At 35.7% G+C, this 27,053-nt stretch overlaps 4 protein-coding genes across 10 annotated transcripts in view; 2 read left to right on the plus strand and 2 right to left on the minus strand.

Moving 5' to 3' along the window:
• Positions 1–7,970, minus strand: part of LOC118267056 (23 kDa integral membrane protein-like) — a 36,036-nt gene extending 28,066 nt beyond the window's left edge. Inside the window, exons 1-4 of the mRNA XM_035580808.2 lie at positions 7,605–7,970; positions 6,986–7,174; positions 5,590–5,772; positions 4,876–5,094 (exon numbers count right to left, since the gene is read on the minus strand). Coding sequence (XP_035436701.2) covers positions 4,876–5,094; positions 5,590–5,772; positions 6,986–7,174; positions 7,605–7,664 — 651 coding nt within the window. The 5' untranslated portion in view covers positions 7,665–7,970. The remainder of the gene's footprint in view (positions 1–4,875; positions 5,095–5,589; positions 5,773–6,985; positions 7,175–7,604) is intronic.
• A 529-nt stretch (positions 7,971–8,499) lies between these two features.
• Positions 8,500–11,578, minus strand: LOC118267052 (uncharacterized). The gene has a single exon (XM_035580799.2). The coding sequence runs from the start codon at positions 11,317–11,319 to the stop codon at positions 8,527–8,529; it is 2,793 nt and encodes a 930-aa protein (XP_035436692.2). The 5' UTR covers positions 11,320–11,578; the 3' UTR covers positions 8,500–8,526.
• Positions 11,579–11,977: 399 nt separating this feature from the next.
• On the plus strand, positions 11,978–15,518 carry LOC118267057 (ADP-ribosylation factor-related protein 1). Its single transcript, XM_035580809.2, has 5 exons — positions 11,978–12,178; positions 12,274–12,444; positions 13,070–13,151; positions 13,978–14,149; positions 15,072–15,518. Exons 1-5 carry the CDS (start codon positions 12,086–12,088, stop codon positions 15,163–15,165), a joined length of 612 nt encoding a protein of 203 aa, XP_035436702.1. The 5' UTR covers positions 11,978–12,085; the 3' UTR covers positions 15,166–15,518.
• LOC118267054 (AP-1 complex subunit gamma-1) overlaps positions 15,459–27,053 on the plus strand; it is a 34,230-nt gene continuing 22,635 nt past the window's right edge. For 2 of the 7 annotated variants that reach the window (XM_035580800.2, XM_035580802.2), the window contains exons 1-3: positions 15,459–15,607; positions 18,676–18,737; positions 20,801–20,957. In XM_035580800.2, coding sequence (XP_035436693.1) covers positions 15,549–15,607; positions 18,676–18,737; positions 20,801–20,957 — 278 coding nt within the window. In that variant the 5' untranslated portion in view covers positions 15,459–15,548. Of the gene's footprint in view, positions 15,608–15,997; positions 16,494–18,675; positions 18,738–20,800; positions 20,958–27,053 lie in introns of those variants that run through there. The other 5 variants (XM_035580801.2, XM_035580803.2, XM_035580804.2 and 2 more) reach the window with 4 other exon arrangements.

Raw genomic sequence — 27,053 nt, forward strand, 5'->3', positions numbered from 1 at the left:
ACCAATACCGGCGCGCACCCGTACAACTTGCGGTCACACAGCGCGTACCACACGCTCGGGCTCCTCCGCTCGAGCGCCTTGCGCATTCAGTTGTAGAGTCCGGCGCCAGACGGGCTCGTGAAAGAATTACAAAAGCCATGTCACTAATTTAACTCTATTATTTACGCTTGTGCAATGAACACTTGAGGATAAACTCGGTTCCAGAGTTATAACAGAATGAAAGGAACTGACCAATATGCTGTAGAACTCCGGCAAGTACTGTGGCGGCACCGACGTCCACACGTCGTTCACCAGGAAGTCAGGCTTGTTGTCATCCGAAACCCGCATCTACAGCCCGTACAGCTTCCAACACCGCGCACACCCGCAACACGGGCTCCACAGCTCGCAGGCGTCACTGGCGCTGCTAACGCTGCGCATGATGCGTCCCCTCGTGGTCCACCCCAAATATATTCGTACCGCTCAACGATTTCTTGGTTACACGAAAGCTCACCAAAGTCTATTGAAAGCGCGTACTAGCGTCGGGGAATTTTGCACCTCCAAGAACATTCGCACTTTCTCGCGTCCATGATCACATCGTCCACTCGAACGAGGTAATCCCACTTCTGATAACGGAGTCGGGGTGTCGTCGCGGTAATAATCGGTAGTAATGAGAACTACAATGTTTGTCCATGTTTATTACAATATTGTATTCGCAATGATAACAGTCAATAACGTAATGTAAGCTTTTACAAAAGTTGTTAATACTACACTAGTTTACAATTAGGATTGTCTTAAGAGATGAGCGTGATCGCGCAACCGTGTCCCATGAAGGAATGTGTGTCTGACCCTTCCTCGTATCGGCTGGGTCCTATAGCGTCCCTAAAAAAACCACACTCTTTGCAGGGTCGCAGCCCTTAACTGTTTTTTGTCTTACGTACTTAACATGTGTCGATCACACTATCTTTACAATTTGGTGAGAACTTAAAACTAAACCAATTGATTTTGAAGTGATTCATGGAAAAGGGGCTGGCAGCGGTCGTCTTAAGTGTTCACGAACTGTTCTCCGACATATATGTATGTCCCAAAATAATTGTAGTTTCATTCATTAATATGACGATATACTTTTTTTTTCTAGCAATTTTAGAGAGATAAGAATGCCATGAATGACTCAAAAATTGTATGACGTCATAAGTTGCGATCTACAAAATTCATAGAAAAGTATCGTTTTTGACATTTCGATAAAAGTATTGAATTTGACTAGTTGGAAACAACCGTATTGTAGTGACATTAGAACCTAATGTTTGATAGTTTATGGTTTGGCAAACGTCACAATCAAACAGCCAATGAAAATAAAAAAAGTTTTCGTAATAAAAAATCATTGTTTATTTTTAATCTGCCAACGACCGATATCCAGTCACCTTCGTTAAATCATGAGTGGCCACTAAAAATAGATGTTACGTTTTTGTTTACACCACTTTTAGTGGCTAATGGCTAACTTGTACCTTACAGGAAATTCGACATAGTACGTAGTGCTAACAAGCAAAGTCTGCATGTAGCTGATAATTACCTGTGATGCACACAACACCGGGGTAATGACTCCTGTTTTAGAACAATGAATCAGTCATTTGATGACATGAAACATCCAAATCATACGGTTTTCTCATAGTAGGTGGGTAGTATTTGCAATTTTGCATCTACAAGTTAGAACGAAGTAAATTAAGTAACTGCTATTGCGGTTTACTCACATATTATTAATGGAGAAAAGCTCTACTAGTTTCGAGTCACAGAGGGACTCTTCATTATGAGCAGCGTGCGCAGACGAAAGATTACCTTATTATTAGTTATTTACCTGCACTAATAGCATCTTTGGAGAATCTAGGTAAGATTTAAGCTGCATTATACATCTGAGGACATTGGGAATTGGGAGTGGAAGGTATCCATACACATTACACCCCCTTTGGTTACAGAAATTCTATTAAATAAGGTACGAACCGATTTAGACAAACATACCTAGGTACTTCTACTATTTTCATATTGACACCTGCACTATACTTTATTAATTAATTTCCCTATGCTTTAAAACAATGAATTTAATAATTAAAACCCAGGGGACATTATTGACGACATGACGTCAAATTATGGCGCGCAATTGTTTATGACAAGGCCGCCATTGTTATTCAGCTTGTCTCTGACGTTTCGAGGTTGGCTGTCCTTTGGGATCAGCAATATTTTGTCTATGGCCGTGTTAAAAAAGGTCACAACTCAGTCACGTGAAAGAATGTTGAGGAAAAGGTGATTATTTAAATACTTGTGCTTATTATGGGCAGGTAAAGGAAAAACTGGCATGTGAATATAGGTCGCAAATTCTCAACTTGTTTAAATGGTTGGGATTGGGTAATTTACCGTGGTACATTGAAAACATCGCTAATAAGCAATGTAAATTATTTTCAAAGCTGCTAACCTACCACTTTAGCAACAGATTTTTAGATTATTATTTCTTCTTATAAAAAAAGAAAACTGTAAACCTCTTTACAATAATCTTATATTCTGAATTCACATTTACGAACGAAAATATCAGAATAAATTCTGGAACATTATTATTCCTGCTAGGGATCTATAAATTACGTTTAAAACTCGAAGTCTTTGTTCAATGTTTAGCAGACCAGACGAAACAACATTACAATTCAACTTCGCACCCTTAAGATTAATGGCCCGTTTAGGCTTGGAATCGTCCATCTTTATGTACTTACTTAAGGGAGAGATGAACCTATATACCTACTAATATATAATATAATATTTTTATATATAAAGCTGAAACTAGTCGAGTTCCTCGTCAAACAGTTACGTTAGTAAGCCGATGACATAATCATTACATAGTATAAAACAAAGTCGCTTTTTCTGTCCCTATTTCCCTTTAAAAATTCGCAACAGATTTTGATGCGTTTTTTTATAAAAATAATGATTCAAGAAGAAGGTTTATATGTATAATATCATCACCATTGCACCCATGCGAAGCTGGGGCGGGTCGCTAGTAATTAATAAAGCTGAAGAGTTTGTTTGACCGCGATAATCTCCGGAATTACTGGTACGAATTGAATAGTTATTTTTGTATTGGACTTTTGGATAGATAATTTATCCAATAAGGTTATTATGGTTATATATCACGCTACGATCAATAGGAGGCGTGCAGAGCGGGTGAAACCGCGCCGGAGACGTAGGGTAAAAATATTATTGCAAAATAATAGCATTGTTTGCCCTCTCCCCTCCTATAGCCAGACAGATGATGTCATAGGAGTTTCAAGGACGAAGTTAAAGGAACCAGTTTTGTTACCCTCATGAATGTCCACAACTTTATTATTGCCATATTCTTGAATTTATTTACTTTCGGGCATAAAGTCTGATGTCTGCTAAGTTAATAAAAGTGTTGATTCTGAAGTAAAGTTCGAATAAGAATATTGTAGGGTACGAATAAATCTCGGGTATCGAATTTCTAATACAATATTGTGTGAATTTATTAGATACGGATTTGTTTGTTTTGGTCCTTGACATTCGCCGACAGTTATAGAAGTTGTTGTGTTGTTGATAGTAATTCTAATTCTATAGGTATCTAGTGTAGTATTTTTTTCCTAAAAACTAGTAAATAAGTAAATGTTCTGACAAATAAATAAGTGTGTACCTATAAAATATGTTTCTCTTACTGCTATATTGAGTAGAAGGATGCTTTAAATAACGACACAATCTTGAGATTTTTATTTTACAACTAGCTGGCCTGGAAAGCTTCGTATCGCCTTAACGTTGTAACTTTTAAATTAAATAAAAAAATAAACAAACGTTCTTTTTTCACTTTTTAAATCTTCCCTGGACTTCTACACATTAATTCAAGACCGAAATTTGCCAAATCAGTCTAGCCGTTCCCGAGTTATAGCGAGACTAACGAACATCAATTGATTTTTAAATACATATAGAACTTTAATACAGAGTAGATATTTTACGGTTAAGATACTTTTACCTTATCGGAGTCAGAAAAACGCTGGCCTATAATTAAGTATTTATAACAAAAGAATATATTTTTTTAATTTCCCACGCCTCCTCAACTTTGAACCGACAACAGACACATTCGTAAAATATGTACCTACCTACTTATTATTTCTTGATCTCTTTCAATTATTTTAAGTGAATCGAGTAGCGAGTGAAAGCTTCGTAAATAAAACATTTCTTTTTCGTTCTCTAATCGAAATAGACATTTGTATTCAAAAGAGCCCGCCGTTGTTTTTAAAATGATTTAATTTAAATAAAATATTGCGTCGACGTCTGACGGCATCACTAAGAAGTAGGAGCCCATAATCGCGTTCCCTGAAATATTGTTTTATTCTACATCTTTTTACTTAGTGCCTATTGTGGCTAAGTATTTACTATTACTAAAATGGCCGAGGTTCCTTAAAATGAAATAAGAAACTTTGTAAATTATGGGCAAACAGATTCCTACAGTCTTCTGAAACTCGGTGCTAACTCTTGTTTTTAGACAAGGCATAAAGCGTGGTATCAAGAAGAATTAAGAACGCAGAGCAATGCGAGACACAATGCGTTTTCTATTGTGTCTCATATACCGACCGACCGATTTTTTGTAGCTTATAGGAATCAAGAATTTTGAGCTTATATGGCCAGAAATTGCTTCAAAAAATGGTGAATGTCATCTCCGAGGACAAAAGACAAAATTCACTATGGTCTTGGAGCTAGTGGAGTAAGCAAGTACCTATACGACCTATTTTTAAGACATAGAGGCCAACGAGCGCATGGACTAAGTATCGCCACATGGACACCCAATATAGATAGACCACTGCTTCACCTTCCCTCCAGTAACCAACTTTATAATATTTAAATTCAAAAACAACTTACTTGCAATATAGAGGCTGCTAGAGCCGTCATGGCCACCATCAGCACCTGCTGCCTCGCATAATCGTGCAGCGGTTTCCCGCAACCTCTTTGGTACAGCATTGAGCAGTCTGCCGCGTAAGGTTTGTGGAGGGAGTCCAGTGGACCCTGGCCGCAGCAGGAGAAGGGCACGTGGCCTTTGGACGTGTAGTCGCTGGGACCTGAGACGCCACAGCATTCGAACTGAAATTGAGAGACATATTTTTGTTATTCGTGTATTTTGGGGAGGAAAATTGTCATCGTATGCATAGACGGTTGAACTAAACGCGATTTCTAGGATGGATATAATTATAATGATTACGTTGTGTCTTCTCATTCTGCGAATTCGACTGAGCCAGCCTTACTGCCTAATGGAACTTGGCCTTTCAGCTCTTAATAATACTTAACCGTTTTGCAACAAAAAGCCTAATGAAGTTAGAGCTTTTTAAAAACTTTCAATTGTAGAAAAAAAACTAACTGTTTAGTTAGTGGTACTGGTGCACTTACAAATAGCATTAGGTCCTTGATTGGAAACTGGATTTTGGCGTAAGGCTTCATAACCGTTACAGTCAGCAATGAGATTCATAACATAACAGGTAAAAGCTTCTTAGGACTACCACCAGACAGTGAAGGGTTATTCGTTGTAGCAAAATAGACCTTCAAAAAGTTTAATTAGGTAATACTCGTATATTTCCTCACCTTAACTTGTATCCTATCCCACCGTATAACATCTACGTCTGTAGTATCAGTCTTGGTCAGCGTGTGTTCGAAGTAGTGAGACAAGGTGGACTTGATGTCGATCTCCACGTTGTCCCACACCACCATAGCCCACACGAAGCAGGAGAACTCTATCGCCACCACCAACACGATCAGGATCCCCGTCTGGAAGCAATCGAATGGAAATTTAATTCGGGTTTTCGATTATTTTACCAGAATATTCGATTGTGGCTCTTTAGACGATTGATGGGTGATTAGTGTATCTTATCTTAACCTTGCCAAAATGCTAGGTGATTTTGATTTTCTTGAACGGTAGGTAATGTGAAGTGTTGTATCTTGCCACCTACTACAAGATTCAAATTAAAAATCATATTTTTTATTCGCAAAATATGTGTACAGTACACACACAGGTGCGGTGTATACAGGATGATATAAACAGATAAAATTGCACTTAAAAAATGTTTCCCACTCGTCGTGACATGCAAATTTCAAGTTACAAGTCAAATTATAAGTATACAACATCGTAGATAAATTACGATTAAGATTCATAAGATTCAGAGCCTATGGGGTTTTTCTATTTACTCTCAAGATCCTAGTACCCTGTTCTGTGCCCTAGGAAGTTTGAAAATGTCATTAGCTACTTTCAGAATCATACTCATCCCATCATGGCGACGGCATAAGACTGTCATTTGTTTTGATCGAGTCTTCAATCATAGTCTCTTATGCTCAGATATGCTTACGAAACTAAATTCAAATCTATGGCTTTATTTCCCACACGTAATGTGGAGACTGCCATTAACTGAGATCATTAATCCGGTCCCAGCGAAGTTATGCGGCTGTTGCGTTGAGTCAGACGGTCGGCTTTTCCGGTAGACGGACAACTAACAAAAAGTGACCATGAGGCTTGACAGAATAGGTACGAATTTCTAAAACTATTTATTGAAGTAAAACGTCATTAAAATTGATCTTAAAAATCAATGACCTATGAGCAAATGAGAGCAGATTATATACAATGAACATTAAGGACCTACCTAATGCAGTTTAACGTTGAGTACCAACTTAATTAATTCATAAGAGACCAGGTCAAGGTTGATATCTACTCGGCTAATTCTACTGAGCCAGCCTAATTAAACCATTCATAAGATTAAAGGTATGTGTTTCCATGCGAGTTCTAGAGACTTAAATCTTTAGCTTCACGCAGCTGCGTGCTAAGACGTCGCTAACTCTAGCATTTGATGATTTGATCTATCATTCCGCCATTGTACTGTAATCATACAGTTGATCTCCAGTCTAGGATCAATTAGATAACTACGTGCTTGAAAAGGTACTGACGTATTATGACTCACTGAGTCACGAAATTCACTGTATAGGTACTTACAATGATGACATGTATCTGGTGCATTGACTTCGTAGTTCTCCAGCCGATCCAGGCAATGGAGCATGTGATGATAGCCATCATCAGCAGGAGTATAGCTGGATATTCCACATTGACTCCGATAAAGTGCCGGTATATGAACAACTTGTAAATAAGAAAACCGCTCGCCCCAAACAGCACAACAGCTGACATCTGTTGACAATAAACGGAACTGTTATGGAAAAGTGTTATACACCGGGTAAATGAAAGAGTTGTATAAGACAACCGAAAACTATCATGTCTCCTTTTCTTATTCATACATTAGTTGTGCCACTAGCGCCAATTACAAGATATTTGATGTGCTCTTTGAATTTGTTGGATTATCTTCATTGATCGTGCAATGCACTCAGTAAGAAAAAGTCTCTGCAATTATAGCATTGAATAAAATGTGTGTCAGCACTATTATTGCTCTATTCTACGAACAGTTACGAGATTATTCAATTAAAATTAAATATCGTTGAATTTATTGACCGATACTTGCATGTTTTAACATAGTTGTTATGACAACAAAGGGGAAATTCAGTGGGTCAGCACAATTCCAGGAAAATAAACAAAGTTTTGTATAAAAATAAATAATACTCACTGCGAATAACACATTGAAGATGAGGACTAGATATTTCCAGCAGTTCGTCGAGAGTCCCATTGTGATTTTGTGTGTTCACATGTCAGAAATCTTGTTTGAAACTTGATTCAAAACAAAGAGCGCTCGTTCCGCACAGGGAATGTTTGTGTACAGCGGTCGCACCGCACGACTCGAGTGATGCAAGCACGACACCGCTACCTCAACGAAACGAAATTAAACATTCGACAATTTATCTTTCGGACGCAACTTATCAGTTTATTTGTTTTAAATAGAAAAGGGCGCGTCGCTTTTTAAATGACGAAGAATCTAAAGCTTCTTAGAAAATGACATCATATTGATGTCGATGTGCCACTATCGGCTTATCATGATAACAGTATAAAACTGTTGTTGTAATCTAACCCACTTTGGACCGAGATAGCTAAATAGCACAAGTTTACGTTCTGCAACGAGGTGTAGTGGTTATAAATAACCAGTTGACACTCGCTGCTGGCCGACAGTGAGCGCCCTAAAATACTATTCAAATAGGTGCATGATTGTTTTACTTTGATTTGTTAGAATTCAAATAACATCTGGAGTATTTAGCAATCCTACATCTTGTAGATTCGTTAATCGATGATGTATATGTGTATAGATACAGACAGTATAGATGTGATATACATATTGATGAAAAAGGCTTTGTTATTTAACATAATTTAATAGATAATAAAATTAGGCATAATGTAAATAGTTCTATCTACTCAATAACAAAATTAACTAAAATAATAGGTAGGTAATTCTTCCATGTTAGATAGGTGGAGACTAGCACCCGGTGCTTATTGAAGTATCTTCGTCTGGTACCTGGTAGCAATCCCTTCATACTATGTTGACTTCAATATCCTCAACAAGAAAAAAGGTCAAAATAAAGTAATTTTTAATCCAGGTTTTAGATATAATCACAAAAACAAAGATTTTTCACTAGGAAGTCAGACATTTTTTCTAATCCCACTAGTTCCATAGCTTTTGTTACTTCCGCATCAATATCTGGACTTATAGGACCCACCTGCTTTGCTGTACGTAACATAACTCTGGCTTTGTCTAAATTTTTGTCGTACATAGCCAATATGGCCAACATTGCCCAACCATCCGCCAACAAGGGTTCGGTGTCAACCGCAGCGGCCAACCATCGTTCAGCGAGCCAAAATTTATCCATAACTGCATAGATACGACCAATTAAAAGAGCAGTATGGCCAGATGGTGACGCTCTATGAGCTCGAGCAACCCTTTGCAGGGCTTCCATAGGATTTTGTTTAAAGTTCTTCAAAGATGCAACATACAAAATCGAGGAACACAACTCAGATCCGGCATTTTCTGCTTGTCGGAATGCTGTCTCACAATCACGATCCCAGTTCCGAATACGAGTCATACAAGTTGCACGCATTTGAGACATAACCGGTGTTGGTCCAAATTTATTTATTCCTTCTGTTGTTATGTTTATTGCAGCTTCTAATTTTCGTTGCAAAACCATAATGGCAGCCCGCAAATAATACACGTCAGGAGTAGTTTCACATTTCAAACTATAGCTTCCACTGCTTGCACATTCCGAATCTACACATTCTAATAATGCTTCTGAAAATCTGTAGCATCGAAGACAAAGAAAAAATGCTGCTGCTATCAATAAAGGATTATCAGTTGCTATAACAGTTGGCATCCAAAATATTTCTTCCTCTCCACTTGTATCGGTCCATCGAGCTAAAATTTTATCCCACTCTAAGGGTAGCGAAAAGGCTTTTCTCATTTTTTTCGCAGATACAAACGCTGCATACGGATTTCCATTGACGTGATGGAAAGCATGTAAAGCCGCCCAGCCAATTGAATTAGCAGTTCCATCCGAATAATCGCCTTTAACAGCTATACGAAGAGCAGCACCAGCTATTACTGACCCCTCGTCTTCTCTATCAAATTCAAGGCCTCCATACATCCACAGCAAATACCTATTTCTAGTTTGGATGCTTAAAGCATCAAGCAAATAATTCTTAGCATCTTCTTCCTTACCTTCTTCTAAACAGCGTAATGATTTAGTTAATAAAGTTCTTGGATGTCTTCCTACGATTTTATAATTTGTTTCGTTATGAATTGCGGCAATTCTGTTATCTCCAGCGATTCGACATCTCGCTGCAGCAACATTGCTCGGAGGACGGAGTGGTGGAGGTTGAGGAGCGAAAGATGCTGTGACGGCACGTCTACATGCGGCATGCTGGGCAGTTACTGTATCCTGCCAATCAAGGTAAGAACAATCCCCGGGAGGGAAGCTTTTGAGTACTGCTCGTACACGCATTAGTAATCGATTTGCAGCAGTTCTCTTTATGCCCTGGTTCATTTGAATCACACCTTTACAAGCTAATGCACTTAGTTCTTTGTGGACAGCTAGAGCACCTGCTTCCTTGCTTATGGTCCTGGCGTCAACGACAGTATCGACATGAACGATGTCAGAATCGGAGTGATCTTTTGGGATGTCAGCATCTTTAGGTAGAGGAAATCCCATTATATCATATAAATTTTCTAATTTAGTCTTTGGGACTAAAGGCTCCATCAAATCGAATCGTATTACAATATAACTGTTATGTCCGTATTCGTCTAATACTTGTTGGTCACCATCACGAACGCTAGCTTTCGCACTCGTAGCTGGAAGGTCTAGAAGATTACAGGTACTTTCGAATTTATTAGCTTCAGAAAACAATGTGAGCTTTGAACAAACTGTTACTCCTATCTGACCTGGTTCCAACAGCACTTTGGCATCTACCAATGCCAAATATCTTCCTCGGACTTCTACCTTTCCCAATCTCGGCACTGCTGCTACTTCAACCGTGAACGGTGAAGATAGTCTGGCATGCAATAGTCCTGGCTCCACTAACACTCGTTTCATAGCGTTCCAATAAGCATGTCGACAATGTTTTTGGTCTCGAGATTTTAAATCACTTGGCATGAATTTATCGTCAGTGTGAACGTTCATTGCTGTCTCGGCAATATAACCGCCGGTGCTAGCATTTGCGAATAGAATTCTCTGCGCATTGTCAGAACTTAATGACATATTAAAAGGCTTTGCCTTTGGTTTATGTATTCCATTTAATCCAATAGCACTTATATAAGCAGTACCATCTCTCGTTGGTGGCAAGCAATGAGCTGAGATCATAGTCATAGTCAAAGGCACCACAGTTTCGTCTACTGTTCCTGGTGAAATAGCGCGAACTACTACTGAGTATGGGGTCTTTTCTCCTGTTGATATTGAGACCAAGTTAGAGGTAAGAAAAACTGTCTGCTCCCCCAAAAGAAGTGGAAATAAATCTGCGCTAGCACCATAACGGTTGTCTGGATGAATTAAAGGATCTGGTTCTTTGGAAGCTTTTCCTCCTGTGAGGCGCATAAGAAGGATCAGTGGGGAATTAGCTAGAATGTTTATACCATGCGGGTCGTTAATGTTTATCGGCATAATGAACATTATAACCTCCTCATCTAGCCATTTTGTTTCTACCAGTGTTGATCCATTAAACATGGCCAAAAAATGGTATTCTCCTGGTACAGGTGAAGCACCTTGTAAAACCATAGACAAGCTAATACACCGTGGTGCATTCAAACTATCATTGGATTCTAGTAGTAATGTTGGATCAGTTGACACTGAGGCACTCACTCCGGATTTGGTTTTACTTTTTGTCTTAGTGGTTCCGCTTTTGGGTCCCATTTTATATTATTATATTTACTTCAAATCTATATAGAAATATACAATTTGCAGTTTTTAAACTGAATCCAAATTGTCAAATGAAGACGACATTTCCCTATACTTATTATACTCTTTGACATTATGTCATGATGTATTTGGGGTTTTGACCAAGGAGTCTTCCTATACTTACAGGCAGTTTAAACTGTACAGTCAATGTACGGTTAAACCTATTATTATCAGCCATTATAGTCGAATTGCAGGGTAAAGGCCTCCATACCCTATTTCTACTTCTTCTATGTAAAATTTTTTGGGGCCAATCCTTGTCATAAATGTCCAGTTCGTCCCGTCCATCTTCTTATGGGTCTGCCGCAACGTGTATTGGATGTATAGCCACTATTTATCCATTTTGAGCATTTATCCGAAAAATTGCCCAAGCCCCTTCCTCCTATTAACTATTAAAAAAAATGTAATTTACGAACGAAATAATTTCACCTGTTTTTGACACAATTGACATAGTGTCAGTTTTGACGTAAATGTGTAACGACAACAGTCGGAGACGTTCCAAAAATTTTAATTGTATTATAGTACATCTTAAGCAATTTATTTCTCCATCTTCTATCTTTTTCTTAATTTAGAACGAGACAGCTGATACGTCAAGATAAATTTTGGCACCTGTCACTATTTCCGAGAATCATCTGTGACATTTCATTTCATGAAAACTGCTATTTATTTTGAGTTTTGATGTAAATATTTTTAACGAATAAAATACATCATAAAATGTATTAAAATGTATACATTACTACATGGGTTTTACAAATATTTGGTGCAAAAGGACGAATACTGTGTGTTAATATTAGGTCTCGATAATGCTGGCAAAACGGTACCTAAATACGTATTATAAACATTGAAAGTTTTACAAATAACTTGTTAATGATTTAATTTGACTAGTAAATAATGTATATGTGTTAATTGCAGACGTATCTGGAGGCTACAAAAACAAAATTTACGAAGAAATATAAGGCAATGAATCCAAACAGAATAACAACAACTGTCGGGTTAAACATAGGCAAAATTGATGTAGATGGCGTAAGACTTAATTTTTGGGACCTCGGCGGGCAGCAGGAGTTGCAGAGTCTTTGGGACAAAGTATATATGCAGAACCTACCTTCTATCATGCACTAAGCTTTAAACTATGATGTATTAAAAAAGTTTTATAGCAGATGTTCATTGTTAGATGATGCGTTAGATGATTATATCTTATTAATGACTCTTTATGAAAGTAAAATGTTACTCTTATTAAGAGTATTTTTATCTAATCTTTACATGTTCAATATTAATTTGTGGATCTCAACCCTATTGAGCCTATTTCATCTTTATCATTTTTTTTCCAAGGTCAATAGTGTTTAATGGGTGTCTTAGTCTCATTCTAATAATAAATTAAAAAATATTGAAACTAATACAACTAATGAGGAGGATTCTCACACTTTGAGGATTCACTAGCAATTATTTCAATTGTAATTTATTTATATAAAACTAGCTACTTCCGTGAGATTTCACCTGCACTTCTTGGCTTGTATTGGTCATAGCATGATGTTTTATAGCCTATAGCCTTCCTTGATAAATGCACTATTCAACACAAAAATAATTATTCAAATCGGACCAGTAGTTCTGGAGATTAACGCCTTCAAACAAACAAACAAACTCTTCAGCTTTATAACATTAGTATAGATTTATTATATATTTTTCATAATGATTTTTTTCTGTTTTCCAGTACTATGCAGAATGCCATGCCGTTATATACATAGTAGACTCGTCCGACAGAGACAGAATATCTGAATCAAAAGAAACCTTCGGTCAGTATCTATTTATTTGATATAACACAATTTGCCTAAAGGAGAAAATTGTTTAAGGTGGTACTTACTTACTTACTTACTTGCCTCAATATGGGTAGAGTATTTCATCCAATGACTGCTCCGACCTTGGACAAGGCAAGAAGGTGTGTCAGTCCTTACTGACAAAAAACCACCCCGTTCCTACTCCTGCTATTCGAGCTGGAGCCCCGGTAAACACACCAGGTGGTCCGCAACTCTGGATATGTAGAGTATTGGTCTCAATACTCTTTATTATTTGGACTCCACCAAAAATATACATTTTACAAGAAAAATGAGGCTCATATTTGATTGTGAAGCTTAATTTAAATTGGCAATTGGTTATCTATTTAAAACATAAGTCATGTATAGATGAATGATAAGAGTATTTCCTGTTTGTTACAGTCTTACTTAATTTTACCTGTTTTAATATTTTTTTATAAAATTATAAGACAATTCTGAGTTCAATAACTAAAAATTTAATTATAATTACCTACTTTATCTCAAACTCAGAATTAGCGCTGTCGCTTTTTTTATCCAATAGGTGGCGCTAATGTAACATGGGTCCTATTTCTCCAATAGAGAATTAGTTAGTGTCTAGTGTCAGACTATTGGACATTTTATATTTGAGCTGCAGTAATTGGACAAATAGACATTAATTAGGGCCATTTGCTGGGGAAAATAACAGTTGTTTTTATTGATTGAGGTCACTATTTTCGATAGTGATGCCATCTGTTACAGTAATGAAATAATTTTATTAGAACTTTTTCATTTTATTTTAATTGCATTTTTATATTTTTTTATGTTACAGATAGAATGATAGCTTCGGAACATTTGTCCGGTGTTCCGTTGCTGGTGTTAGCCAATAAACAAGACATTCCAGATTGTATGGGAGTTCACACTGTGAAGCCAATATTCAACCAGAACGCACACCTTATTGGTGCAAGAGATATTATGCTGATGGCCATTTCTGCTCTTAATGGGTAACAAAACATGCATAACTGTTCAATCTGACACCCAATATTCACTATGAAGTTATGTTATCAGTTCCAAACAACAGGGAATTAATGTATGCCCATACACTTTGTACTACTCCAGAGTGTATGCTTTCTAGCATTGTTGATGATTGATGAATGGATATTTGTTACTCTACCATATCCATAAAAATAACAGAATAACATATTAACTATAATTTATAAGAAAAATAAACTTTACTAATAACTAAGTGTAGAGAAATGTCAATTTCCTTTATTTACAAGAGAAACATGTAAGCTTTATTGACACCTACTCCATTCGCATTTGTATTCTTAATTATTTTCAATATTAATAATTACTTGTGATAGTATTTTAATGGTTCTCAATAATGAGTGCAATTAGTTTTGAAAACCTTTTAAAGCTAATGCACACTGTCTGTTTTTAGAGGGGCGACATCTCGTCAAATAATTGCGTCAGAAATTGCCTTGTATAATTATTTTAATAATAGATAATGAGCTAATAGCACATAAAGTCTGTTGAAATATTTGCTAATCACCTTATCGACATATCACCTAAAATCTAAGTACTAAATTGAACAAGAAAAATATATTTTAAATTCGTCGAAATGTTATAAATACATGTCTTACTGGACAGACATCATTTGTAATAGAAATAATACCTATATATTCAGTGGAACTTAGTTCAAACTTGACTGAAAAACACTCTTATCTTTTAAAACAATTTTTATTACTTACGTTAGTTACGTAAATATAATAGTTTTGAAAAGGTAATAAAATAATAATGATACCTTTTCCTATAAATTGTAATAAAATCTGTCATTAGAACTCAATTTACAGTAAACCGGAAAAATGTGTATTTAAATGTACATTGGTTAATGATTTAATTCCCGTTTTATTATTATATTCGCAGTGATGGGGTCGACGAAGGCATTAGATGGCTTGTGGACTGCATAAAGCGAAACAACGTCGATCGGCCGCCGCGCAACCACGACGACAACTTATAAAGGCGACACCTACACCCGGTGCATGTATAATATGTCTTACGCCCGACCGAACGACACTACCGATACAATGAATAATAATTAGTTTTCCTATTAAGATAATGATGTGACTCGTACGGCCCATTGTTTTGTACATACAGTATTGACATTTAAGAATAAAACATTACTAGAACTGGTGCTGTATTGCTATCCTTTTTCAGTGATAAATTGTACCTTTGATAAGAGATACGTTGTGACTGGATATTTGAGGAGTACCTGCACCTGATAAAACACTTCTGATAACAGTACAGTTTACACCGTCGTGGAATATTGTGGCATAGTTTGTGAAATGTTTTTATTAAAACAATTTTAACGAATTTTCATAGTGTTGTTTTTAAATTTTAATTATGGCATATCCTATGTATGAAGTTGATTGGAGTGTATTGCCGCCAGAACAAAATAGAAGGTAGGTACAAACTACTGATTTTTCATTACTGATAGCTGATAGTGCTAAAAAAACAATTAGCCACGATAAGGCCTCTTGAAATCTGTTGGATAACTTGAAGAGTGTAAACATGTCAATCATGAACAGTGTTGGTTACAGAACGGAAATAGTTTTCCGTTTTCCAAAAAGGTTTTCCACGTAGCAAACGTTCGTTCAGAATCCGCAGGTTGCCAGCTTCTTCCACTAGAATTATTTTGAATGCGGCTATAAATAACTTATTGTTAGTTATTATTGCTACATATATTACCCATAATATTTTCCTTATTTATAACAATAATAATAATACGTTAAATTATCGAATTAAATAAAGGAAAGGTATTTGATTGAAAATTAAGCAAACGTCATGTGCGAGTCATGGCGGCCATGTTGAATTTCTTGCAACGCACCACGGAAATGTCAGCTGGCAATTGTATTATTTCTTTGTAATTAATATAATAAAGCGATAAGTTTCGACAAAACATTTTTTCTGTGATAATAAGTGAACATAAAAATGAACAAATGTTGCATTTGAGTTTTAATTTGAAGTGAAAATATGACAGAAGTTAGTCAAAGGTGGCATGCGATTTCACCTGCATTTCTATGGTTTGTGACGAAATAAAATGTTCACAGACCTAACTAAATACGTGTAAATTCCTTTTTAGTTCCTTACGTTATGATTTTAAGAGTATCCCAGTGATAGTTTTTGTATCAGAGTGATTTTTCGTTTGACTGGTTTTTGACCTCCCGTTCTTAGCACCAGGCTCTGGCCCCGTGATAACTACCTGAGTTCGTGAACCGCAAGAAACTTATTCTGTTGTTACCTGTAAAGAATTGATATAACAGACAAGATGAACGGCTCTGAATCCGGGTAAATTATGTTGTTTATTACTTTCCTTAGCAAATAGGTTAGACGTGAACATTTAACTGGTGTAATTTCCTGTTTTACGATGTGTATAGACTGTACGGCTAACACGTTAGACATGTTTACACTTGAATACTTTAAAACGGTGTAAAAGTATGGTTAATATACTGTTGTACAATATTTATTCTAAATATTCTTGTTTGGAGTGATGGGTATGATCTCATTGTTTATATTGTGTAAGAATAAACTCAACTTTAAAGTATTCATGTTGTGTAGTATGTTTCAATCTCCTGCAGCTAAAAATGTTTGTTTTGGAAATGTTATATTTGACCATCTTACCTTCCTTCAGACATCAAAGATTATCCTTAGATAATAAAATATACCTACTCCAAATACAAGATTGAAGTGTACATACTTCTATGTAAATAAAACTAAACAATTCTAATTATTCATCACTTTCACTTATTACATGACTACAGTTAAAATATGTAAAGTGAATAGTTGATTCTTATTAGACTGAATCCAATATCTTGTAATCTGTCAGTCGAGAGTATTTTATACAGTGACATTTTATTCTTAATTTTGCATTAAAACACTGGTGAACAAGATAAACACTTGCCTGAAATATATTTCTAAACAAATAATTTTGAACTTCATCTTATCAACCATAGAATTCCAGTTTGGCTAGTAAGAAGAGACCACAATTCATATTCAATCTTTAAGCCAGCAATTTCATTGCTTTCATTGTTCGCTTAGATACAAAATCAGATATTATTTTTCTAAAGTCTTAGGCAGAGATTCACATAGTTAATGCAATATCCACTTTTCACCAGTTTTTGGGACTTATTATTAATTTTATTTAACCTTAATGAAACCATAATTAAAACTGTCTACCACACATTATTTTCCATACACAGATACACATAGACTCCAATTAGAACTTGTATATTAATTACCTACATGATATTTTAAACAGCACTCTCCATAATAGGTCATACAAATGTGTTTTATAATAGTACACAATACGGTTACATAAAGGTATTGTTTGAGTAAACAAAGCCTTGATAGCGTGTCAGGTAAAGGGCATGCCGTGAGGTCATTGTGTCCTACTCAGACTCAGCATACTAGCTCTACACAGATCTGTCTACTTTAATTTGAAGATAATGAACAGGTAAATTATCTGTTCTATAGTTATCAGTAATTTAAATCTTATTTACACTTGAATAAAGTTGGAAACTGTTCCTTTAGAGTAAATAGTGGAACAATACTTGTGACATCGTTAAAACAGTTGTAAATAATAAAAATAAAATGTTGGTTTAAAAAACTGTGTCCACTGTCTTTGCTTGCTGTCTTATTGCTGAAATATCTACCATTTATTTTGTGAAATAGTAATAGTGCTGTCTAATGTGAATTATTTCAACTATTGTGGAATGTTAGTAACTATTTTATAAATGTGAATGCGTAATTTATAATATATGGCAGTAAAGAAACACAATCAAAACTATGCACTTTGCAAGGTATGCAAATATCACACACTATTTCAATGATACATTATGAAGACAATCAGTACAGCAATTGATTCTAATTGATCCCGAGTAAACCTGAAGCTATCAATTGTCAATCTCATACATGCGAATACACCTCTGAACTCCGCTAATAATCATTGCTATTACGGACTGATAACATTGCATTAGTCATTAGATATGTTTATTGAATTGGATATGGATTTAAAGTGTAACTATTACAAATGCAGAGTTTTAAAATGTAAATAGTAGAGTAAATAGAGCTTTGAGTTAAAATTAAATTTAGAGTTAGGGTCTGTTTTAGTACTTAAGTTATTAACATATCTAATAATTTGGATTAACCTATGACATTTTTTTATAGCTTCTACACTGTGCCAACTGTGTAGCCGAAACTGTTTATTGAAATGCTGGCAATGATTAAAAATTGAAATATTTTCTTCACATTAATCTGCGTTATAAAACAAACATCTAACTGCATTTTAGGTAAACTTTACTAGGTACATAATCGAACTTCCAAACTCAGACAGTGATTGCTTAACCCAGTCCTTAGCAATTGTTTTCAGCACAAAATCGTTACTAAGGAATAGTTAAAAGTAACCATTAAATATGTCAGAGTGCGACAATAAAAGGGTAATTGTAATTACTGAAATGGTTCTTTTTTGCAGGTTCAACCCGGCATTTAACATTGCCACTATCAAACAAGTGGTAAATGAGGCTATAGAAAGAGGTAAGCATAGTTTATAATTATTATATCAGATATATTGATGTTTTAACTTAGTCAGGTAATGACTCAATATAGTTGAATATAGTATTTCACAACTGTATAGTTGTTTCAATGACTATTTTCACTTGATTGTTAATCTGCATGTGTGTAACTTAATAATGTAACTGAATTATCATTGCATTGCTTAATAACACTTACTTATTGACAAGCTCTGTAGTTAAAGTCTGACTAATATCAATATTTCCCACATGGAGCAACTCTTTGTGTGATCCACAAATTGTTGTTCCGGGTCTGGGTGTTATATGTGTGTGAACTTGTATGTTTTTAACCACACCCACGACACAGGAGAAAATCCTACTGCGGCAACTTTAAAAAATAAAGGAAAATAGTGATAAAGTAATAGGTATTAATGTGTTAGTTTAATTTCTTAATTGGTGATAGTATTTTGTTAACTCTGTTTGGGGGTCTAGATAAGTGCCATATCACAGTTTTTCATAACTTATTAAACACTTATTGAATTGATATTATCTTCATTTGAGTCATGTCATTAAAAAAATGTCTGTTACTTGATTAATATTATCTAGGCATCCAAAAGATACTTCCTAAAATTAGTTGTAACGCAAAGCTTAGTTTACACTAACCTTTGCATAATGCGAACTAGCCTTATTTCCCACTTTATTTCAATTTAATTTATGATTTTATTAAACACTTTGCAAGCTTCTTGACTTAACCGAGTGCTTATCACTTTTCTATATCTCAGTAGTAGTTTAGTAGACTAACACCTAGATTAAGTTATATTTAACCCTTTAACCGCCTGTGTCGCCTGTGCCCGCCATATATGCGACACATATTTCCGTATCCCTACCACACGTGTCGTATTGCTGCTACAGAGAATATGCATGATTTTTTCGTTCTATTCACACGATTACTCCTCCTTATTTAGTATAAATATTTTTTTTTATTGTAGCTGCGCGTTAGGGGTACGATAATTGAAATTTAACTGGGTGCTTAAAGGGTTAAGTTCTGCTTACAGCTATTTGTTTATCCTCATTTACTAATCATAACATTCAATCATTGTTGAAATCATTGAGACGTTTTATAACGACATTAATGTCGTATCTTTTTTTACGGAAACCTTTGTAGAATACTGACGCGAAGGTAGATCGATCACATCTAAAGGCATAAAGTTGCGTTTCTTAAAGTTAACATTAAAATAGAACTTTGTAATCTATTTAAATCACTCACTATCAAAATAGACTAAATTAAATCAATGTGATCATTACCATAGGAGACTTCCATCATCATAATTAACCACATATTATTGGAAAATGAAATCTCTTTCTCATTTTCTACCTTTTCCAAAAAAGACCTATTAACAATTTTCCCCAATATTAATAATATCTAGTATCTTTTGGCACCGTGATGAAAAATACATCAGCTAAAATTAATATCTTATCAAATGAACCGCTCATAAAGTGAGACGTATCTTGAAATGTCTGTTTTATTAAGGTTAAACCTGTTACCTTGGCTCGGGAATGTAATTTCTATCTCACTAAAATTGACGCCTCGTTTCCTGACCCGTTAATTCATCATAACATCACTTTCCAAGTGAGGAAAAGTCTTTAAAACTTCAATTTTCATTAATCCCTCGAGTATATTAATGGGATATTACTTAACAGTATTACTTAACAGCCAATAAGGAAAACTTAGGAATCTTACTATAAAAGTGATTCAATGATTGATAAATGTATTGATACTGTATCTTTTATCAAGTTATATCGATATGGTTCAAAAGAAAATGGTTTTATACAGTCAGTCCGTTACCCATATCGTAGCAAGACATGCTATTTCTAATTTCAATCGTGTTCGATGACCAGTGAATAAATTATAGCTATTCCAATAAATTTCAAATCGCCATTACAAGTTTAGATAAAGAAAACTTTGATCCAAAACCCTCAGAGGTTTCAACAATGATCCACCCATCACCTTCTTCACCTAGAACATAAGTAAAGCACTTCTAACAACGCACTGATCTTTGCTTTCTGTGTGTGTGTCGTCCGTAACAGTTGCGCCGGTTTCAGTACGGATGCCGACGCCGACGCGCCTTCGCGACCTTATCAGGCAGATTAGGGCGGCCAGGACCGCCGCCGAAGAAAGGAGCGTCGTCAACAAGGAATGCGCTTACATACGGTCTACCTTCAGAGAAGAGGACAGTGTTTGGAGGTGAGTTGGAACTGTAAAGCTTTTATTTTAAACTTGCCTATATTGCAGACTATAAACTACTTCTGTGTCCCAATTTATTAAATAGTTTTTGCGTGAAAATGTAACAAACATCCGCGCATGTTTGCAAACTTTTATTTGGGACTAATCTTAGTATGATAAACCGTTTACAGGCACTTTTGAAACGTTAAAACTCTTGAGGAATATTGATTTTGCCCCAAGCAACAATTTGCCTTAGCAAAAAAACCCCAAACATGCTTTATGGCGCCCCGTACACCTTGCTAAACACCTTATACTTTTCTCATGTGTGAGTCAAACAGTCCGGTTTCCAAAAACCAACTTCGTAAACAAATACAGGCTTATTGCTTAGTCTCGAGAGTTCATTCACCTCTCATATTGGCTCGTTCAATATACTCTTGCATAAAATATTACGAAAAGTGAAAGAAAAAGTCTAAGATCGTAATCGTGATTTACCTGCAGATTGCAATGCAGGCATGTTGGTGCACTTAGTACACAGAATAATCTAGGGTACTTTAGAACTTTATATATTACGTACATAATAAATATATTTGTATTCGTCTGGGTGTATATGTATGTATTTTTTACAGAAAAGTTCCTCTAAACTGTAGATTAATCCTAGTTAGTATTTGTCAAAGATCTGCTAAGTTCAATAATTAATAAAAACTGCTATGTCGATTCTAAAGTCGGTTTAGCTGACGACCACTCCTTTTATTGATTTTCTAAAATTATTACTCTTACAAAACGCTTTTGTAGCAGAATTTGTTATGAAAATTTGAATGTTCCAAAAATAATTCTAATTAAGCTGAGAGTCAGCACTTTTTGTACGACGAAAGACTGAGTTTCCACCCTCCCTAACCACCCTCTATTCTACCCTTGAACATATAAGCTGGGGAAGTAAAATACGCTATGGCAAAAAATATAATATTAGACATTATGCTACAGTCGTAACTGCTAAGGTTTTTGCTCATTAAATTCGTATATGGTGGGCTACCTAATCTACAGCATGAATCACGGCATTTCACGGCAAAATAGAGTTCCTCAACCATTTGTTAAAATAATCGTATAAGAAAATCTCCTTTGCGGTAGATTTGCTTGATTTAAATCCTACATTACCTACGATTGGTGAGTACTACCTACAAAACCTAGGTTGTGAAGGAAAAAGGCTACACAATCAAAATGACGTCATTGCCATCACAAAAGGGTCAAAAGACATAGTATGCGTAAAATCAGAGACAGCTAATCCCTATATCTAAACTTTTTTTTCTCTCTTTATTTGTTTTTGGAACTTTTAACAATAAGTTACGCTAGTTCCATCATAAACTAATCTAATAAAGTAAACTTACAAATTAATCAGTGAATATACCAATGCAGCCTCTACACTCCGTCAAGAGGTGATAAACATCTTCTACTTTGCTATCACAGACTAGACAGTAAGAAGATTCCACCTTCTTCATCAGATATGCAAAGGCTCTAAGCGGCATGTGTCCGGAACGAATTCTGAAAGAAGTTACCAACATTCTGCGACTAACTTTAAAATCACTAAACCATGGGACCCGAGGAGGCTCAGATTGGATGGTTTTGTACCATAGCCCTTTGTCTTTAAATTTAAACATTTCTTTCCATTAATTACAGCAATAATTTTTGAATTTGGGTATCCTTATATCTAAACTTCCGAATGAAATTTTAATTACTGCGACATCAAAGTATGCATTTTGATAGAAAAAAAAATATCCTAACGAGTCAACAACCTCCGCCTTTATTGAAATCGGTTGAAATGCATTGATTTGCAACGAGATTCACTGACAATATTCATATAATAGTTATCAGATAAAATCGAACATAGATACGGTCGTCTGAAGGTCGAATGTAAACCACAACAAAAAGCCACAAGGTACAAAGTTACATGTTACTTTACTACGGAGCATAAACTATTTACTGGACGTCAATAGAAGTAGCTATGACAGAAATATTTTATAGATTTCGTTATTGACTAGACTAGTATCTGCTCTAGTATAATAGGTACTCGTAGGGACGATGACGACGGAGCTACGAACTACCTAGCGGGTTTACCGGGGTTCTGGCTCGAAAATCAGGAGTAGGAACGGGGTGGTTTTTGATCAGTAAGAGTCTGACACTCCCTCTCACCTCACCCAAGGCGGGAGAAGCCATCGGATGATTTTCCCACCTTTAAAAAAAGTGACGATGACAGAGTATGAAAATTAAAAACCTATTTACTCCGTCAGTTAGATAATGAAAATATATTAGACATATTTTTATATAGTAGTATGTATAAGATAACAATGCCTAGATAAAACGAATAAAAGTATAGGAGTGGGAGCTAGCTACGTCATTTTTGAGTATAAAGTGTACCGAGAATTGACGTCATCGTTGAAAGTATTTTCAGTTATCCTTATATTCAAATTCGATTCTTTGATACCTAGACCTTATAACTGCATCTTTCAACGTTGACCAAGGATTACCCTTCCAAAGGTTTTCTGTGACTAGTCCAAATACTTAAAAATAGTAAATCAACAAACACAGAAGCTAGTAATTTTACAACACATTATATACTCACGTTTTCTGAGCAATCTAATAACATTTACTTATTAACGTAGCCACTCACACTTCTATGTAAATATGAACGCGTGTCCCTTTCGCTTTGTCCCTAAATAACTAACATTTTCGTTGAAATTAGACCTGCCTCTTTATTAGAGAGCCTCGCTATCCTCAAAGGATTGTAATACGAAAAAGGTAAAATATTTAACAACGAAATATCTTGTGTCCCTTGTGTAAACATAAATAACTTTGAATAATATGTAGTAGCTCAAAAAATCGGGTGCTCTGCCCTCGTTCTGTGTGGTGAGGACTTAGGATTTAACAGACACAGGAAAGCAGTGCTCTTTGATAAACCTGAACCTTTTAAACTGCGCCTTTTAAATCTCTAAACCGCTTGGTAAGCTTATGGCAAACTCCGGAGCTGCGGACTACCTAGCGGGTTTACCGGGGCTCCGGCTCGAAACGCAGGAGTAGGAACAGGGTGGTTTTTAGTCAGTAACAGTCTGACACTCCCTTCCGCCTCGCCCAAGGCGGGAGAAGTAATTGGATAATTTTCCCCCTCAAAAAAAAAAAAATGCTTATGGCAAACCTTTTTTTTATGTAGAGGAGGTCCAAAGTCTTGCAGTGAACTCTTGATGTATGTATGTATGAACTGTTGATGATCTGAATAAAAAAAAAACTAAAATCAAAGTAAGTTTGTGAAATGAATGAGCATCGATAATGCTCACTCATCTTTATGGCAAGGTGTTAGGACGTAAACAGACTTGCGTTCATTAAGTTCATGTCATAAAGTTAATTGAGCAGTCAAATGGAAATCCCGGTCGTGCACACCAGGCCTTCGTTTATCTCTGACGTCAGTTAGCGTAACGTTTTGTATGAAAATGTTGAAAATAGTTCACTTTTATTTCAGTTGTAGTAAAAAATGGTCGAATTTGCCGTACCCTATTTCGGAAGTGAACGCCCCAGTATTCCGGCGATTGCCATAAATTAAGATTAGAATGATATCTTGAATAGCCCATATTTTATACGGCTGCGTTACGCAGACCAGTAAACAACAATGAATATTTTATTTCTATGAAATTGGTACTTGCCTTATATTGTGCTCCTTAACAGGATAATTATAATGAATTGCGGCCTCCCTTTATTATCTTTTCTACATTTTTCCTTTTGTCAAGCGATTTTGTTTTATTTTTGCTGCGTAATTAAAAACATAAATCTCATTAACGCGTCAAAGTGAGGTCTGTTTTGTGGTCCCGAAATTATCAAAAGTAAATTAATGGACGCGTTTCTTGTATTGTGTTTTGTGTTGATCCCATTTACGGATCAGTCGAAGTATTGTAATGAATATTGTAAACTTAACCTCTTGTTTACACCATATACCGATATTAGACACTAGAAAACACATTGTGTCTCGCGTAAATCTGCGTTCCGGTATACCACAGGTTCAGAAAAACATAATAGGTCTAATGTATGTTTAATAAGTCTACAACTGTGAATATACTTGTAGATTGTACCATATTTAGGATTTTAGACGAAAAACATTAAAAATAAATAAACTGCGTAAGAGAGAATTCGCGAAGACGAGGGAGGCAGGTGTCAAATCTATTATTAAGTATCAATAGGAAATATATATGACAAAATTACGTCATGCCAAATATAATGCAGCATAACACAAAAATAAGTCGATTTACATGCGCTTACAAAGTGATCGTCAATTGCAACAGGTGATCGTTTGCAGTACCTACTTATGTGATATTGCGCACATAACGACATTACTAGTCCTCTCGTGTCAACAAGGGATTATGTTATACATTATGCATTGTTTGTGTCAGATTGCTCTCAATTTTATTATGAAACAGTTTGCAGTTTACATTTTAAATTAAAGTCTGTGTGGTCATGTAGTGATTGATGTAGCCACTTTAGGTATTTTGATGGACAGATGGATAAACCGATAATCTTCTCTTAAAATTTCTACAAAAATCCTTAGAAGAGATCCTATTCCACAAATAAATTCCAATTTCGCCATGAATCCAAGATGGCGACCAATATCAGAGATCAACTTCAATCAACTCGAACCAGATTGCGTAAACTTTTCCATCCGTACTCAATAGACCCACTTGAAGTACACATAAACTATATGAAAACTTGGCCTATTTCCCTCCACTGAGGGTCGTGTTGAGAAAATAATAAAACTTTGTTTCTACTGTCAGTAACCGCAACAATCACAGAGTAGCAATCTGAGTTTGTTTGTGTAGTTGCTAACTTCTAACCTACTTTATGGATTATGATGCGGTTTGCCATTTTGTCCTATTGTAAAATGGACCATGAAATAAACTTTAGTCATATTTTCCTATAATGACGTTTTTAGTGGTTAGTTATCATTATCATAATCTCAAAGTTGCAATGTTTGAAGACCAGATACGGTGACACGAATTTTCTTATCAGTCACTCATCTAAATGGCATCCGTCTAACCTAAAATGTTCAACCAGATTAGAATTCTCAAATATCAGCTAATGTGAATAAAAAAGTGGTTTCCACAAGTTCGCTTCCGTTGTCTCTTTTAATTTGATTAATTGATTGGCTGTTAGCACCCCCTGTCGAATTGGTGGTGTCATCCGGATAGATATTAGGGTCGGGAAAACTTTTCGGTTGTCCAAAATTATCAGAACAGCATACAATCTGGAATTATGCGCAGAATATGCCAATAGACTCGTGGACTATAACAAAAACAGGGTGTTGAACATGACATGTAACTCTGTCACCTCTGAATGTTACTTTACGATGTCCTATTTATCATACAGTTGAGTAAAAAATGCCAACCGTAGCCGTAGCCAGAGATCAATGCACTCGATTTAACAAAGCTCTCGTGTATGTGTAAAGGTGAATACTACCATTATTATGTTCATACTATTTATATTTGTGTTAGGACCTTGTTGATGGTCTATTGAATCCGAAGCGTTATATTCGGTTGCTGGGTTGCCAATTATCCACATTTTAATGTGCCACTTTCTGAGCACTTATAACCTATCTACACATTTTACTTACTTTTTTTTTGTCACAGTGCTCAATCACGTAATGACATCTCCTCTTTGTACTTGCTTTTTCAGAAAAAATCTGTATGTGTTCAGTGTGTTCACGAAGAAACATTAACCATTTCTCATCAAATTACGCTGTACATAGAAAGTTTTTGTTCAGAATAAAAAGAACGCCAAAATCACGATTCGCATGATCAGACACGTCTACGAAATCACATTTCGCTATTTGGGAGTTGGGAGATTTACCAAACAAGCGAAAAAGGAAAAAATATTCTATGTACGTGTAGAAAACAAAATATCTAATCTATACTCAAATATATTTTCCTGTTTCCACCAAAAAGAAGCTTACGGGAATTCAATTTATGACTTACGTTCTGTTATTAATTATATTGATTGTATTTTGTAAGGCTTTTGTTTTGTTGGCAGCCCTATTTGCGACCCTCCCTTCAGTTGTTTTGAAATCGCTGATGGCGATAAGATCCTTGT

This window comes from Spodoptera frugiperda, chromosome 23 (assembly GCF_023101765.2).
Source record: "Spodoptera frugiperda isolate SF20-4 chromosome 23, AGI-APGP_CSIRO_Sfru_2.0, whole genome shotgun sequence".
NCBI lineage: Eukaryota > Metazoa > Arthropoda > Insecta > Lepidoptera > Noctuidae > Spodoptera > Spodoptera frugiperda.

Bases quoted from the DNA above. Each gene is read 5' to 3' on its own strand.
- LOC118267052 (XM_035580799.2), bottom strand. From the start codon at position 11,319: ATGGGACCCAAAAGCGGAACCACTAAGACAAAAAGTAAAACCAAATCC.
- LOC118267057 (XM_035580809.2), top strand. From the start codon at position 12,086: ATGTATACATTACTACATGGGTTTTACAAATATTTGGTGCAAAAGGAC. The intron at 12,179-12,273 runs GTACCTAAATAC...TGTTAATTGCAG, and splicing joins TCGATAATGCTGGCAAAACG to ACGTATCTGGAGGCTACAAA. The intron at 13,152-13,977 runs GTCAGTATCTAT...TTTATGTTACAG, and splicing joins TGAATCAAAAGAAACCTTCG to ATAGAATGATAGCTTCGGAA.